At 50.9% G+C, this 15,710-nt stretch overlaps 1 protein-coding gene across 1 annotated transcript; it reads left to right on the top strand.

Annotated features, from left to right (window-relative positions):
• The first annotated feature begins 9,143 nt into the window (after positions 1 to 9,143).
• Positions 9,144 to 15,110, top strand: LYPD3 (LY6/PLAUR domain containing 3). Its single transcript, XM_049787516.1, has 5 exons — positions 9,144 to 9,219; positions 9,905 to 10,036; positions 11,072 to 11,242; positions 12,727 to 12,888; positions 14,590 to 15,110. Exons 1-5 carry the CDS (start codon positions 9,144 to 9,146, stop codon positions 15,108 to 15,110), a joined length of 1,062 nt encoding a protein of 353 aa, XP_049643473.1.
• The last annotated feature ends 600 nt before the right edge of the window (positions 15,111 to 15,710 follow it).

The raw sequence follows: 15,710 nt of genomic DNA, 5'->3' as shown, positions 1-15,710 counted from the left end.
CTTGAGGCCACGCCCATTGGCTATCTCTCCAGGGCATCCTGCTTGGCTGGCTTGAGCAGCGGTGTTCTGGGGTTCTGGGGGGTACAGGTGTCTTCCCTCTTTGGGAAGCCAGCCCGGGTGCCATGCCTGCAGGGTAGGAGGAAGATGGTGGCTATGGGAAGAAACTATTTATTGGTACGCCTGTGATACTGAATTAAACCTGGGAGGGAAAACAGTGGTTGCTGCTGTTGTTTCCTGCATAGGCGTCCTGGGGCCCCCCAGAGTTATGGGGACTTGTGGCAACCACACCCCCTGCCACTGGCTCTGCTCTCTGTAGGGTTGTGCTTTGTTTTTTTTTGGGTCACATCCAGCGGTGCCTAGGGGTTACTCCTGGCTTTATACTTAGGAGTAGCTCCTGGCCAGTTTAGGGGACCATATGGGATGCTGGGGATAGAACCCAGGTTCTATGGCTGCATGTTATGGCAAGGACCCTTTCTGCTGTGCTATCTCCCCAGCTCCTGCTCTTTGTAGGAATGGAAGCCTCCAGTACCAAGAGCGGGAGGGCAACTGGTGGCCTTGGTCTCTGGCATGTCCCTCCTTTTTCAGTCCATGGGCTCAAGGGCCATTTTCAAATGGCTGGGATCATGGTAAAGGCTCCTCCCTCCAGGCCTGGGTGCATGGTTTTTCGTCTGCCCTGCCCATTGCCACCTAGTTCCTCCTCCTTCAGATCTCGGAGTGGCATGTCCCCTCTTGTCCATATATGGTGCTGGGTGGTGGCTACCTTGAGTTAGCCGGCTGCCAGGCAGGCACCTTAGCTCCCTCTCTGGCTCTGAGCACTCTTTTGGGAGTTTCTGGTGTCTCTACTGGTAGTGGCTGTGCCATTATGGATGGGAGCTTCATGGGCAGAGCCAGGACCATACTTGCTGTTGCAGACACCAAAGCAGTGGTGCTTTTCACCCCATGAAAGTTGGGGGTGGGGTGGGAGGAGAGGGATCGAGCCTAATGGTGGGAAGGGCACTTATTGTGCACATGGCCAACTGGGTTCAATCTCTGGCATCCCAGATGGTTCCCTGAGTGCCACCGGGTGTGGCACCAAAAGTAAAAGGTTAAAAACATAATAATAAAGTTGGAGTGAGGAGAAGTCTTCTTTGCTTTCAAATGCACTGTTGCCTTTGCTAAGTGACGTGCCTTTCACCCTTTGTACCCTACTCAGCATTTATCATATTTTTTACTGTATAAGACTCAACTGACCATAAGTTGCACATTGTTTTTAGATGAGGAAAACAAGAAAAAAATATTCTAAAGCAATGGTGTACTGTAAAATCACCCCGCACACTGTATCTCCAACCCCAGGAAAACGAGTCTGAATAAGGGTCACACATGAAATGATCCAAACCAGGCTGAGGGTGAAACACTTGTAGTCTGGCCATCTTTTACCTAGTAGGGAGAGCTAGCTGCCTGTCAGAACTACTGTTTTTGAGTTCAAAGACCACCCCTAGGTGGGGCAGTAAGGACAGATAGCTCAGGCTATCTTGAGCAAGTTCCACCCAGGTTTACAAGTAAGACAATCTCTGTTTTGGGATAAATCCAAATTGTAAACAAATATACAAAGAAGCCAGGGATGATCTTTGTTTTAGGTAAAATAAGGTGTAACCTAACAGTGTACTAAAATATTTAATAAACTGTAACAATATTTCAATGATGTTAAGTGAACAGCAATCAATGTGACATTAAGAATCATTATGAGGGGGCACGAGAGATAGCATGGAGTTAGTGTGTTTGCCTTGCATGCAGAAGGATAGTGGATCGAATCCTGGCATCCCATATGTTCCCCCGAGCCTGGCAGGAGCAATTTCTGAGCGTAAACAATAAACAAACAAACAAAAAGAATCATTATGACTGGGGCCAGAGCCATAGCACAACCATAGGGTGTTTGCCTTGCACGTGGCCAATCCAGGATGGACCTTGGTTCCATCCCCAGCGTCCCATATGGTCCCCCAAGCCAGGAGCGATTTCTGCATGCATAGCCAGGAGTAACCCCTGAGTGTCAGCGGGTGTGGCCCCAAAACAAAACAAACACAAAAAAAGAATCATCATGACTGTCATTAACAAAATGGAGAGTTTACGTTTTGAGAACTCTTCTAGTTTTCTGGGAGTCCCAAGCTCCAAGTGGCATTCACTCCATAAGATGCACAGACATTTCCCCCATTTTTTGGAAGGAAAATGTCTTGTGGTGGGGCCGGGCGGTGGCGCTGGAGGTAAGGTGCCTGCCTTGCCTGCGCTAGCCTAGGACGGACCGCGGTTCGATCCCCCGGCGTCCCATATGGTCCCCCAAGCCAGGAGCGACTTCTGAGCGCATAGCTAGGAGTAACCCCTGAGCGTCACAGGGTGTGGCCCAAAAACCAAAAAAAAAAAAAAATAGAAAATGTCTTATGGTAAGAAAAATACGGTAGGTTGTCCACAGGCGCTTTCTCTAAGAAGCCCTCCTTGATCCTCCGGACATAAGCAGATTCTTCTTGAGGGGCTCTCAACCCATCCCTGCTGCCTGCTGAAAGGATGCTGTTTTCTGGGCCACCTTCATCACCACCTTGATGCCCTGGGTCAACCCTGCTGCCAATTCCAGTGCTGGGCATGAGCTCCTGGGGGTGGGGACTGTCTCTGGCTCTTCCTGAGTCCTGGGTACAAACTCAGTGCAGAAGGAAGGTCAGTTAAGAGAACACAGCTGTGGGGCTGGAGAGATAGCACAGCAGTCAGGCGTCTGACCTGGCCCGGGTTTGCTTCCCAGCATCCCATATTGTCCTCTGAGCCTGCCAGGAGTGATTTCTGAGCGAAGAGCCAGGTGTAACCCTGAGTGTTGCTGGGTGTGGCCCAAAAGCTAATAAGCGGGGGGGGGGGGTGGGGGGGGGGGGGGTGGGGGGGTGGGGGGGGGGTGGGGGTGGGGGGAGAACACAGCTGTTATGATGAAAGTTGGGGAACTCTGTCCTCTTCAAGCAACAACTCCTCTCCTTGGGCTTTCCTCTGACAGCAGCCTGGTCCCTCAAGGTAGTCACCAGATGGAGACAGACAGACTTCTCTCATCCTCAATCCCTCTACTCGAGCTGGGTGCTCTACCTGGTTCCATCTCAGTCCTGTCCTGGGATTCCTTCATTCTAGGGTTCAGCTAGGGTGCTGGGAATAAAGCACCTGGGAATAAAACTCCTGGGAATCCCAGGAGTTCCCTGGACCTGCACCTCCACATATAAGACCATTAGATTCTTTTGTTTGCTTTTTTCCTTTTTGTGTGCAGTGCTCAGAATTTCCTCCTACCTCAAAAGCTCTGGTGTCACTCCTTTCTTTCCTTTTTTTTTTTTTTTTTTTTGGGGGGGGTCGTACCAGGGGTTACTGCTCTGTGCTCAGAAATCGCTCCTGGCAGGCTTGGGGGACCATATGGGATGCCGGCGATTGAACCTCGTTTGTCCTAGGTCAGCCATGTGCAAGGCAAACGCCTTATTTTTATTTTATTTTATTTTAGTTTTTGGGTCACACCCGGCGATGCTCAGGGGTTACTCCTGGCTGTCTGGACTCAGAAATAGCTCCTGGCAGGCACGGGGGACCATATGGGACACCGGGATTCGAACCAACCACCTTTGGTCCTAGATCGGCTGCTTGCAAGGCAAACGCCGCTGTGCTATCTCTCTGGGCCCCTGCAAACGCCTTATTGCTGTATTATCACTCCAGGCCCTGTTGTCACTCCTGGCAGTGCTAGGGGATCATCTGTGAAGCTGGAACTCAAAATAGGATCAGGGTGGGCCATGTACAAGACAAGCACCTTAATCCCCAGACTCTCTGGCCTCCAGACATCTCAATTCTTGGATCAGTTCATTCTCCAGACCCTCTGCCAACTGGACCCAAAATGGACCCTTTGACCCATCCGGGCATTTAGCCAGTGTAATTAACAAGTGTAATTGACACACCTCTTGGAGCCCTCAGGTGTGCTGTGAGCCGGTTGCCTCTGGGATCAACATTAAATGCATAATTTTGTCCTTGTGTCTATTTTAAATGGGAAGGGACACGGAGCCTGTGCTGGGGTGGGGTGGGATTGGAGTTTGAGAAGCTTGAATTTCCAGCCTCTAGGATGTGTCTGTCTGCTCCTGCCTGCCCTGTCTCTCCCTGGGGCCACTGATCAGAGTCAGGCACAATGGCTCCTGGCATTGTGGACTGGGCTGTGGAAGTGAACTTGTAGAAGGGGATCCCTGTACAACCATGTTGCTTTAGTTTTTTGGGGGCCCGTGCTTACCTCTGAGCATTCCTAAGCCCCAGGGAACATGACAAGCATCTGGAAGGATCAAGAGGGTAGAAGGGGAAGGAAAAAGAAAGTTGTCATGTTAATTCCTTTCAAAGCACCTTATTTATTTGTTTGTTTGTTTGTTTATTTATTTATTGGTTTTGGGGCCATGCCCAGCAATGCTCAGGGGTTACTCCTGACTCTGTGCTCAGAAATCGCTACTGGCAAGCTTGGGGGACCATATGGGATGCCAGGAATCGAACCAGGTCTGTCCATGGTTGGCCACATGCAAGGCAAATGACCTACCACTGTGCTATCTCTCTGGCCCCTCGTAGCACCTTCTTGCCTTTTGAATCGGGGCCCCATATGCCGGGGTGGAGGGTGGTTTGGCCCACACTGGGTGGGGTTCAGGGATCACTTCTGGTGGGGTTGGGGGTTACTCCTGGCAGTGCTCAGAGCTCACTCCTGGCAGGGCTCAGGTGGTGGCGGGGATTTGAACCCATGTTAGCTACATGTCAAGCCATCGCCGTGAACCTCCATGCTCTCTGTACGCAAGTTTCCTTTGTGCTGACCTCACACATTCTGCTGCTTCCTCTGCCCCCCATCTCAGACACATCCCCGTGGGAACTTCTGGAAGGGGGTGGGTCTGAGACAGAAGTGGGACTTTACTGGTCCCTGAGCCGGCCCAGGAGATGGGAACCCCACAATAGACATCCCGACGTGACCTGTGGATGCTCCACACTCACCCTCTGTTCCTCTTTCTGGGGGAACCGGCTTTAGGTCTCTGCAGGGCGGAGGCGGAAGGGCTGAACGGTGTAAGCAGAGGCTGCATCAGACCTGGTTCCCGGCCAGGCAGGGGTCAGCCCCTCGAATCTGAATTCGGGCAGGCCCAAGCAGGAGGCTTCCCACCCGGGTACCCACCTCCTCCCCAGACGCTAGTTCTTCCTGTCGGGCCAGTTGGGTCCCTCCCTGAAACTCTCCCACGCAGTTGGGGCCAGTGGGGCCTCTGGTTCTCCAACACACAATAATAACAGTATTACGGCTCTGCGAGCGTGCCTGAGGCCTCCTTCCATCCCTCAGCAGATGGGTGCTTGCAGCTTCGCAAGAGGCCTTGGATGGCAGAAACACATCACGATTTCAGTCTTTTTCCAGACTTGCCACCGTGCCCAGGGCCTCCCTCCACCCTGAAACAGACAGACTCCCTGTCATTCTAGAACTTGCTTCTGAGGCCCAGAGAGGTGGAGATATGGTGCAAAGTCATCCATGGCACTGTGATGCTTAAGGCAGGGCTGAGTGATCTCAGAAGGAGTCACTCACTTTCTCTCTCTCTCTCTCTCTCTCTCTCTCTCTCTCTCTCTCTCTCTCTCTCTCTCTCTCCTCTCTCTCTCTCCTCTCTCCTCTCTTCTCTCTCTCCACTCTCCTCTTTCTCTCTCTCTCCTCTCTCCTCTCTCTCCTCTCTCTCCTCTTCTCTCTCTCTCTCTCTCTCTCTTTCTCTCTCTCTCGCTTTCCCTCCCTCTCCCCCCCCTCTTTCTCCTCTCACCTCCTCTCCTGCACCTCAGCGTAATGGCAAGTGACTCCGCCTAGGCGACTGATGTGCCAGTCACTGGGTATGGGGGTTCCCCATGGGTTCCGGGAGACATATCTCAGTGATCTCAAGCCGCTATTTTCCCAACATAGACGAACCTTGGAGCCAGGAGAAACAAAGGCAATTTGAAAGCTGTAAATTAATGTTCTCTCCTCTGCTAATACAGTGGAATAGAATTAATCGCACATATCTTGCAGACTATGAAAGTGGGCACTTAGGTGAGGTGCCAGATATGGGAGCTCAGTCCTTTGATGGTCTCCTGGGCTTACTGATATTTATGTGAGGAGATGTGGGCCTGCAGAGGTCTCGACTTGGTCCTGTCACTACCACCAACGTTCTGACTGATTGTCTGTGACGTTTGTCTGCATGCAAGGTCAACACTAACTTCCCTTTGGCCATGCAGGAGTAACACTCAGCACCTGTTTGTTGTTCAAAAAAAATAAACAAACAAAATAATTGAGGCCAGAGAGATAGCACTGGTGTGAGGGCTCTTTCTTGCATGTAGCTGGCCTGGGTTTGATCTCTGGCATCCCATATGGTCCCCTGAGACCATCAGGAATGATCCCTGAGTGCAGAATCAGGAGTGATCTCTGAGTGTAGAGCCCTGAGCACCGCCAGGTGTGGCCTCCCCAAATAAACAAACAAAAACCAAAACAATTTTATTGAGGAATAGGAAAGAGAGAGAAGGGGGGGGGGGAGGAGGAGAGGCATTTCTATAAAATAAAAAGTTATAGGGCCCGGAGAGATAGCACAGCGGCGTTTGCCTTGCAAGCAACCGATCTAGGACCTAAGGTGGTTGATTCGAATCCTGGTGTCCCATATGGTCCCCCGTGCCTGCCAGGAGCTATTTCTGAGCAGACAGCCAGGAGTAACCCCTGAGCACCGCCGGGTGTGGCCCAAAAACCAAAAAAAAAAAAAAGTTATATAGGGTATCTGAGTGATATAGTACAGTAGGAAGGGCATTGTGGCTGTCCTGGGTTCAATTTCTGGCATCCCATATAGTCCCCCAATTCCCACCAGGAGAGATTCCTGAGTGCAGAGCCAAGAGTAACACCTGAGCACCACCAGGTGTGGCCCCAAAGCAAAATAAAAGTAAAAGGCTGTATTCTATATACTCTATGATGGAATGCAAACAACCTCCAGCCTGGAGGGCACCAAAGGAGAAGAGAAGATGCTCCCTAGAGTAGAAGGTGTGGGTGACCCAAACCCCAAACAATAGAGGAATAGAGGGAGTGCTGAAGTAGGAGGAGTCTTTCTTTGGATGCGGTGGCCTACCCAGTGGTACTCAGGGCTTACTCCTAAAGTTGGATTCTTTTTTTGCCACACTCGGTGATGCTCAGGAGTTATTCCTGGCTATGAGTTCAGAAATCGTTCCTGGCTTGGGGGACCATATGGAACGCTGGGGGATCAAATCGCAGTCTGTCCTAGGTTAGCGCTTGCAAGGCAAATGCCTTATTGCTTGTGCCACTGCTCAGGCCCAGGATTCTTCTTTTTTTTTTTTTTTTTTGGTTTTTGGGCCACACCCGGTAACGCTCAGGGGTTACTTCTGGCTATGCGCTCAGAAGTTGCTCCTGGCTTGGGGGACCATATGGGACACCGGGGGATCGAACCGCGGTCCGTCCAAGGCTAGCGCAGGCAAGGCAGGCACCTTACCTTTAGCACCACCGCCCGGCCAGGATTCTTCTTTTAACATTGTTTTAAATTGAATCATTGTGAGATACACAGTGATCAAGTTATTCACAGTTGAGTTTTAGTCTTATAATGTCCTTCATCTCTGCACATTTTCAGCCACTGATATCCCCACTGATGTCCTCCCTCTCTGTCTCTGTCTGTCTGTCTGTCTGTCTGTCTCCCCCCCCCTTTTAGACTTTGTGGCTTACAATATTGACTGAAGGGGTATCATATATATTCTGAAGTGGATTCTTTATTTCTTTATAGATTTGGACAGGCAAGGAACTATTACTCTAATATGGAATGTGGGGCACCTTTCTCTCTCTGTCTCTTACTCTCTCATCCTTTGGGACAGCCCCCCTTCAGTTCTGTATTTCCATCATCATTGATTGTCAGGTTTTTGGTTTTTTTTTGTTTGTTTGTTTTTTCTTTTCTTGGTTTTTGGGTCACACCCGGCAGTGCTCGGGTTACTCCTGGCCCTATGCTCAGAAATCACTCCTGGCAGGAACAGGGGACCATATGGGATGTCGGGGTTCTAACCACCGTCCTTTTGCATGCAAGGCAAACACCTTACCTCCATGCTATCTCTCCGGCCCCTGTTTTTTGTGTTTGTTTATTTGTTTATTTTTGGATCACACCTGGCAGTGCTCAGAGTTTACTCCTGGCTCTGCACTCAGAAAACACTCCTGGCAGGCTCGGGGAACCATATGGGATGCCGGGAATCAAACCCAGTTCTGTCCCGGGTTAGCTGCTTTGCAAGGCAAACACCCTACCGCTGTGCTATTACTCTGACCCTGAGTGTGAGTTTTGTGTGTTTCTGGAACACACCAGAAAAGTCCCCACTACACTGTGCTGTTGAAGCTCCTTTAACCAAACACGACTTGTTGGGAATTGATTGGTCCCTGTCACTTCTCTTTATGTCACAGTTGGTCTGGTATTCCCCCCTAACAACCTTTGAGGATTGCTAAACGACTGAAAAACTTGTTGCTGCTGTTTCGAGGCCACACCTGGCAGTTATCAGTGGAGAGGGGACACCATTCAGTGCTGGGGGTCGAACCCAGGACATAGGAGGGCAGAGCTGGCATGCTCAGTCTGTGGATCCATTTATCCCTTGCATTGAATCATTCGCCTTTTCCTTCTCTTTTCCACGGATAAGCACTTTCTTTCCCAGGTCACGGATGTTACAGGCGAATCTGAGGTGTCCCCGCTTTCTTAAGTTCTCCCTCCTTTCAGAACTGACTCAGCTCCCCCTTAGCCCTCGCCCACACCTCCTTGAGGCTCCCTAGCCTGCACCCCCAGTTGTCTTGCTGCAAATCCCAGAGGTTCCTCCCATTTCCTCTGCCCTGCAAACAGAGAGCTTGGGCCTCGGCGACCTCCTGTAGAGGGGTGGGTGAGTGGGCACCCCCACCCCAGACTTTCTCCCCGGAGTTCTTGGGCATCATTACCTGGCACCCTCTCCCTCTTTGGCAGCAAGGAGTGACACACCCAGGGGCGGGTGGCCCGCCCCACAGCGGACGCTGACTTGGCCCGGTTGGGCAAGGCCAGGGTTGCCCCGGGGGGAGTTACTCATCCCGGGCTAAGTAAGAGGGCCCGGGCCCTGGAGAAGGCACACCCAGGGGGACACCAAGTGAGCAGGAACACGCCATGGACTCCACCGGCAGAGCGGGGCCCCGGATGCAGGGCTGGAGGTTGCTGCTGCTGTGGCTGTTGCTTCGAGAAGGTGGGTCTGAGGGGCTGAGGTTGGGGGAGGCTTCTCCCTCTTTGGGGGGCTGTGGGAAGGGCCCTCATTCTATGTAGAGGGGCTGGGGGAAGGGCTCCCAAGCCTTCACAGAGGGGCTATAGGAAAGGCCCCAAGTCTACACAGAAGGACTGTGGGAGGGATCCCCAATTTACACAGAGGGACTATGGGAAGGACTCCCAATCTACAAGAGGGACATGGGAAGGACCCCCAATCTACACAGAGGAACTGTGGGAAGGACGCCAATCTACACAGAGGGTCTGTGGGAAGGACCTCCAATCTACACAGAGGGACTATGGGAAGGACTCCCAATCTACACAGAACTGTGGGAAGGACGCCAATCTACAAAGAGGGACTAATGAAAGGACCCCCAATCTACACAGAGGAGCTATGGGAAAGACCCCAAGTCAACAAAGAGGGACTGTGGGAAGGACCCCCAATTTACACAGAAGGGCTGTGCAAGTGCCCTCAGTCTGGGCAGAGAACTGTGTGGTGTCCCTGACTATCCCCTAATGGGGCACAGGGGCCACGAGGACATGCCCCCCTCTCTATGCTGTGGGTTAGGAGTGAAGAGCATTTGCTCCTGCACTGGAGTCTAGGGCTGTTGGGCAGGCCCCTCCTCTCCAGGGTTGGGGAGAACTAACACCCGCCTTCCTGCACCCCCCAGGAGCACTGGCCCTGGAGTGCTACAGCTGCGTGCAGAAAGCAGACAATGGGTGTGCACCCCACAAGATGAAGACGGTGAAGTGCGCTGAGGGCGTGGAAGTCTGCACCGAGGCTGTGGGGGCGGTGGAGACGAGTAAGTGGGGGCTCTCGGTGAATGAACCCTTTCAGTTGCCTCAGCCAGGGCCTGTCTTTTCCCACCTTCCATTTGGGGCACATTTCTTCCTCTGGCCCTGGGTCCTTTAAGCTCTCTGTATGGGCTTAGAAGGGTGACAGGCTTGAGAATTGTGAAATGGGTGGTGAAGTGGATGGGCCGGGATCTGGTCACCCCCTTTGCAGTTTCTTTCTTCTTTTTTTGTGGCCACAACTGACGATGCTTGGATGGTTTTGGGGGATTTTTAACTGGGATCCCACATGCAAAGCATGTGCTCAATTCCTTAAACTATCTCATCAGCCCCATCCTTTCCTCCCCCCCCCCTTAAAATGCACTTAGAGGTGTTTAGGGGAGTATATGGCACTGGGAATTGAACCACAGATAACAAAACAAAAACGTGTCCCCCCCCCCCCCAAATATCCCATGTTGTTTTTTAAACATGTCCTTTAAAACACAGTCCTTTAAAAAAACAGAATACTTTTTATTTATTTATTTTTGGTTTTTGGTCCACACCTTGCAGCGCTCAAGGGTTACTCTTGGCTGAATGCTGGAGATTGAACCCGGGTCAGCTGCTTGCAAGGCAAATGTCCTACCCGCTGAACTATCTCTCTGGCCCTTGTATTTGTGTGTTTTTGATAGGTCTCACTTCCCCCTGATGATGCTTTCTGGGGCTCTGCCCTTTCCTGTCCTCCTAACTTCATTCAGCCCCTTGATTCTGGCGGCTGGTTTGGACTTTCCAACTAAGATACTGGAGACTCTGTCCCTCTGTCTGTCACTTTCTTATTTGAGGTTTGGGGCTATACCCAGGGGCGCTCAGGGTTGACCCCTGGCGGGGCTCATATGAGGTATATGGAATTGAATTCGGGTTGCCTGCATGCAAGTTAAGAGCTCTATCCTTGAAGGCCTGGGGTGAAGCTCCCACCCAGCCTGTCCTCCAAAAGCCCGGGGGCCTATTTGCCGCTACTCCTCCTCTTCCTCCTCTAATCGGGTTCCCTACTCCCCCATCCCCACCCGCAGTCCACGGGCAATTCTCAGTGGCAATTCGGGGCTGTGGCTCTGGAATTCCCGGCAAGAACGACCGCGGACTGGACCTGCATGGGATTCTGGCCTTCCTCCAGCTGCAGCAATGCACCCAGGACCGCTGCAACTCCAAGCTCAACCTCAGCTCCCGGGCACTGGACCCGGCAGGTGAGTGTGCTGTGGTGGTGGTGGGGTCCAACGGGGACCAATGATCGGGCACGTAACACTAACAGAGGGCGTGGCCAGGGAGATGGGCGGGGCTTCGTTTTGGTCTGGGCCTGGAGCCTGGTCCTAGAGCAGTGTTTTTCAGCCTTTTTTTGTGGAAAGGTACACTTTTTTTTTGTTTGTTTTCTGGGTCATAACTGGCAACGCTCAGGGGTTCCTCCTGGCTCTACGCTCAGAAATCGCTCCTGGCAGGCTCTGGGAACCATATGGGATGCCAGGATTTGAACTACTGTCCTGCATGCAAGGCAAAAGCCCTACCTTCGTGTTATTTCTCTGGCCCCAAAGGCACACCTTTTTCTTTTTTCTTTTCTTTCTTTCTTTCTTTCTTTTCTTTCTTTCTTTCTTTCTTTCTTTCTTTCTTTCTTTCTTTCTTTCTTTCTTCTTTCTTTCTTTCTTTCTTTCTTTCTTCTTCTTTCTTTCTTTCTTTCTTTCTTTCTTCTTTCTTTCTTTCTTTCTTTCTTTCTTTCTTTCTTTCCTTTCTTTCTTTCTTTCCTTTCTTTCTTTCTTTCTTTCTTTCTTTCTTTCTTTCTTTCTTTCTTCTTTCTTTCTTTTCTTTCTTATCTTTCTTTCTTTCTATTCTTTCTTTCTTTCTTTCTTTCTTTTCTTTCTTTTCTTCTCTTCTTTCTTTCTTTCTTTTTTCTTCTCTCTCTCTCTCTCTCTCTCTCTTTCTTTCTTCTTCTTCTTTTTTTTTTTTGTGGTTTTTGGGTCACACCCAGCAGTGCTCAGGGGTTACTCCTGGCTCCATGCTCAGAAATTGCTCCTGGCAGGCACGGGGGACCATATGGGACGTTGGGATTCAAACTGATGACCTTCTGCATGAAAGGCAAACGCCTTACATCCATGCTATCTCTCCAGCCCCACACTTTTTTCATGAAAAAAAAAATCACGAGGCACACCACCATTCGAAAATGTTAAAAAATTTAATTCTGTGCCTCTATTGACTATATATAAAGTAATTCTCTTGAATAGGAATCAAATAAACATAAAGAAGTTATTTTATGATTACTTTATTATAAAATAATAATATGAAATAATAAAGTATTTTATAACGATTGGTCTATTTGAATGCCGAAGCCGCATGTGACAGATGAAATTGGAATTTTTCCCACGGCACACTACTAGTGTCCCGCGGCAGAGTGGTTGAAAAACACTGTCTTAGAGAATTGAGTCTCTAGAAACAAGGTGAAGGAGACTCCAACTCTTTTTTTGCTTTGTTTTGTTTTTGTTTTTGGGTCACACCCGGCAGTGCTCAGGGGTTACTCCTGGCTCTATGATCAGAAACTGCTCCCGGCAGGCTTGGGGGGCCATATGGGATGCTGGCATTCGAACCACCATCTTTCTGCATGCAAGGCAAATGCCTTACCTCCATGCTATCACTCCGGCCCCGACCCCAACTCTCTTGACCCTTTCCTTCTTCGCTACTGCAGGAAACGCCAGTGCTCCTCACCACAATGGTACAGAATGCTACAGCTGTGTGGGCCTGGGCCGTGACGCATGCAAGGGCACTGTGCCACCGGTCGTGAGTTGTTACAATGCCAGCGACCGCTTCTACAAGGGCTGCTTCGACGGCAATGTCACTTTGACGGCAGGTAAGTGGGCCTGAGCACTCTGGGACCTTGTGATGGGGAGGTGGCCCTTTGCCCAAAGGTTCTCCCACTTCCAGCGAATTCTCGGAACTGCAGGACCAACCAGGTTTGTGACATTGTAAGGAAAGCACTCCTATCCCCAGTATACCACTGGGGTAGAGATAACTTTTAGGTTTCTTGTCTTTTTTTTTCTTTGGAGGGTGCACATCCAGAAGTACTCAGGGCTTACCCTTAGCTCTGAGCTCAGCGGTCACTGATAAAGGGGCTCTGGGGAACAATATGGGGTGCCAGGGAATCAGTCAGGTATGCTGCATGCAAGACAAATGTCTTAGGCTCTGTACTATTTCTCAGGCCCTGTGCTAGATATCCTAGGTTCACCCCATTTTTGTAGAGAACTGTCAGGAGCAGAGTGGGCAACTGAGTATTGCAGGGAATCTGGTTGCGACTTCTTTAAGCACTTTTCAGAGTTTTTAGTAGAAGTATTCAGTCTTTGGGCAGGAGCGGTGGTGCAGTGGTAGGGCATTTGCCTTGCATGCTGATCTAGGACGGACCGGGGTTCGATTCCCTGGCATCCCATATGGTCCCCCAAACCAAGAGAGATTTCTGAGTACATAGCCAGGAATAACTTCTGAGCGTCACTGGATGTGCCCCCTCTTCCCCCCCCCCCCAAAAGTATTCAGTCTCCCAAGCTCTTGCCTTGGGGAAATATGAGAGCTTATACTCTTTTAAACTCCAGTCAAGGTTATTCTGGGAGGTGTTCTTCTTCTGAGTTTAGACCAGTGCTTCTCAATTATTTTCTGTCATGTCCCCCAGGAAGAAAAAAACATTTTTTTCACGTTCCTCACCCCCCCCCCCCCCGTGCGACTGTAAATAGTAACTTTATTAAAAAACGTTTAACCGGGCCTGGAGAGATAGCACAGCGGTGTTTGCCTTGCAAGCAGCCGATCCAGGACCTAAGGTGGTTGGTTCGAATCCCGGTGTCCCATATGGTCCCCCGTGCCTGCCAGGAGCTATTTCTGAGCAGACAGCCAGGAGTAACCCCTGAGCACCGCCAGGTGTGGCCCAAAAACCAAAAAAAAAAAAAAAAAGTTTAACCTGCAAAACAAAAATATATAAAATGATTTGAGCTGATTTTTTTAATCAGAGGTGATGTCTGATTAATGGCTCCAATGAGCATGTTTTGCAATGCATAGCTTTTCGAAGCGGGGTTTGAAGCAGGACACAGCAACTCTCAGCTCCAGAGACATCTAGAGACATAACATGGGGCTTAGCTGGTTATGACAGTGTTTGTCAAGGTCAAACTTGGCCCCCTTTACGGAGCCTCCCGCCCCCGCCTGGAGGGCACGGCCCACTATTTGAGAACCACTGGTTTAGACATAGTCTAGCCCAGCTAGGCTTTATTCCTTTCTTCCAAGGCATTGTGGGAGTTGTAGTTTATCTGCCACCCCCTCTCTCCATGCATTATGGTAAGTGTAGCCCATCATATGCCAAGGCCTGTAGCACTGTTTCTCAAAGTGGAGCCTGAACTGAGACTTTTGAAATAGCATATGCAAAGCCTTTCTCGGGCTTCTTGTTCTAGGATTTCTCGCCCTTAGGTTGCACCTAAATTTTATTTGGCTTTATTAAAAACAAATTTTTCTAAATTTTCTTATAAGTGCACCCATCTTCAATTCTCTCTCCCTTGTCTGTGTCTCCCTCCTGCAGCTAACGTGACTGTGTCCTTGCCTGTCCGGGGCTGCGTCCAGGACGATCTCTGCACCCGGGATTCGGTGACTGGCCCGGGGTTCACTCTCAGCGGCTCCTGCTGTCGGGGGTCCCGCTGTAACTCAGACCTGCGCAACAAGACCTATTTCTCCTCTCGAATCCCACCTCTGGTGCTGCTGTCTCCTCCCCCTCCTCCTAAGGCCACCTCTGGGGCCCCCAACACCACCTCCTCGGCCACCACTTCCACCGCCGCCCCCACCACCTCCACCAGCCCCACTCCCACCTCTGCACCCCCAACCACCCAAGCGCCTACCAGCCAGTCTCCTCCAAAGGTTAATGAAGTCGAGGTGTTGAAGGAAGAGGGGTTCAACTTGGCAGGTGGGGCTGCAGCTGGCCACCAGGACCGTAGTAACAACTTCCAGTTAGACACGAAAGGTTGGACCACCAGTAAGGGCTCCACGGCTCCCTCTGCCCAGCTGGCGGCTCTACTCTTGGCGGTGGCTGCTAGAGCCCTGTTCTGAGTGTGAAACGTCCCTCGGGTCCTCTTCCCTGGCCCTGGGCACCTTCTCCTCCTTTCCCACCCATGGACTGGGCTGGCCCAGCTCCTCTCGGCCCCATGATCCCTGGCTTCCGTTGCTGCTGCTGGTTTGCGGCCTTGGGAAATAAACTCTTGTATATATTATCCTGCCCTGGGTGTGCTAGGTTTTTGAGGAGAGCCAGGATTGTTGGGCATAGGAAAAAAGTCAGGCCCCAGGTACATGGGAGAGCCCCTGGAAGCCAGCATGGAATAGGGGGACAGCGGTCTATTGAGGGGTCCTGCTTAGGAATGTCAGTGCCCCTCATCTGCCATCTTGGCTGCATCTTTCTGCCTCCCTGTATAGACTGTGAGCTCGACCCGGGCAGGCTTCTGACCCCCAAATGAGATTGAACTCCTTTGTAAAGTGCTCGAAAGAACTTAGCTAACTCTTTTCTTGCGCTGTGTTCTGGTGGCTGGAATGCCCAGACCTTTAAACTCAAAGAGAAGCTGAACTCTGTGTTCCAGTCCAGGGGCAAGTTAGGAGTGGGACTTCAGCTGGGGATACAGGGGAGCCATGGGTGAATGAAGCTGTCTGTGTCCTGGG

This window comes from Suncus etruscus, chromosome 14 (genome assembly GCF_024139225.1).
Source record: "Suncus etruscus isolate mSunEtr1 chromosome 14, mSunEtr1.pri.cur, whole genome shotgun sequence".
Lineage (NCBI taxonomy): Eukaryota > Metazoa > Chordata > Mammalia > Eulipotyphla > Soricidae > Suncus > Suncus etruscus.
The sequence above is the reverse complement of the archived record's forward strand: the minus strand, read 5'-3'. Positions and strand labels throughout refer to the sequence as shown.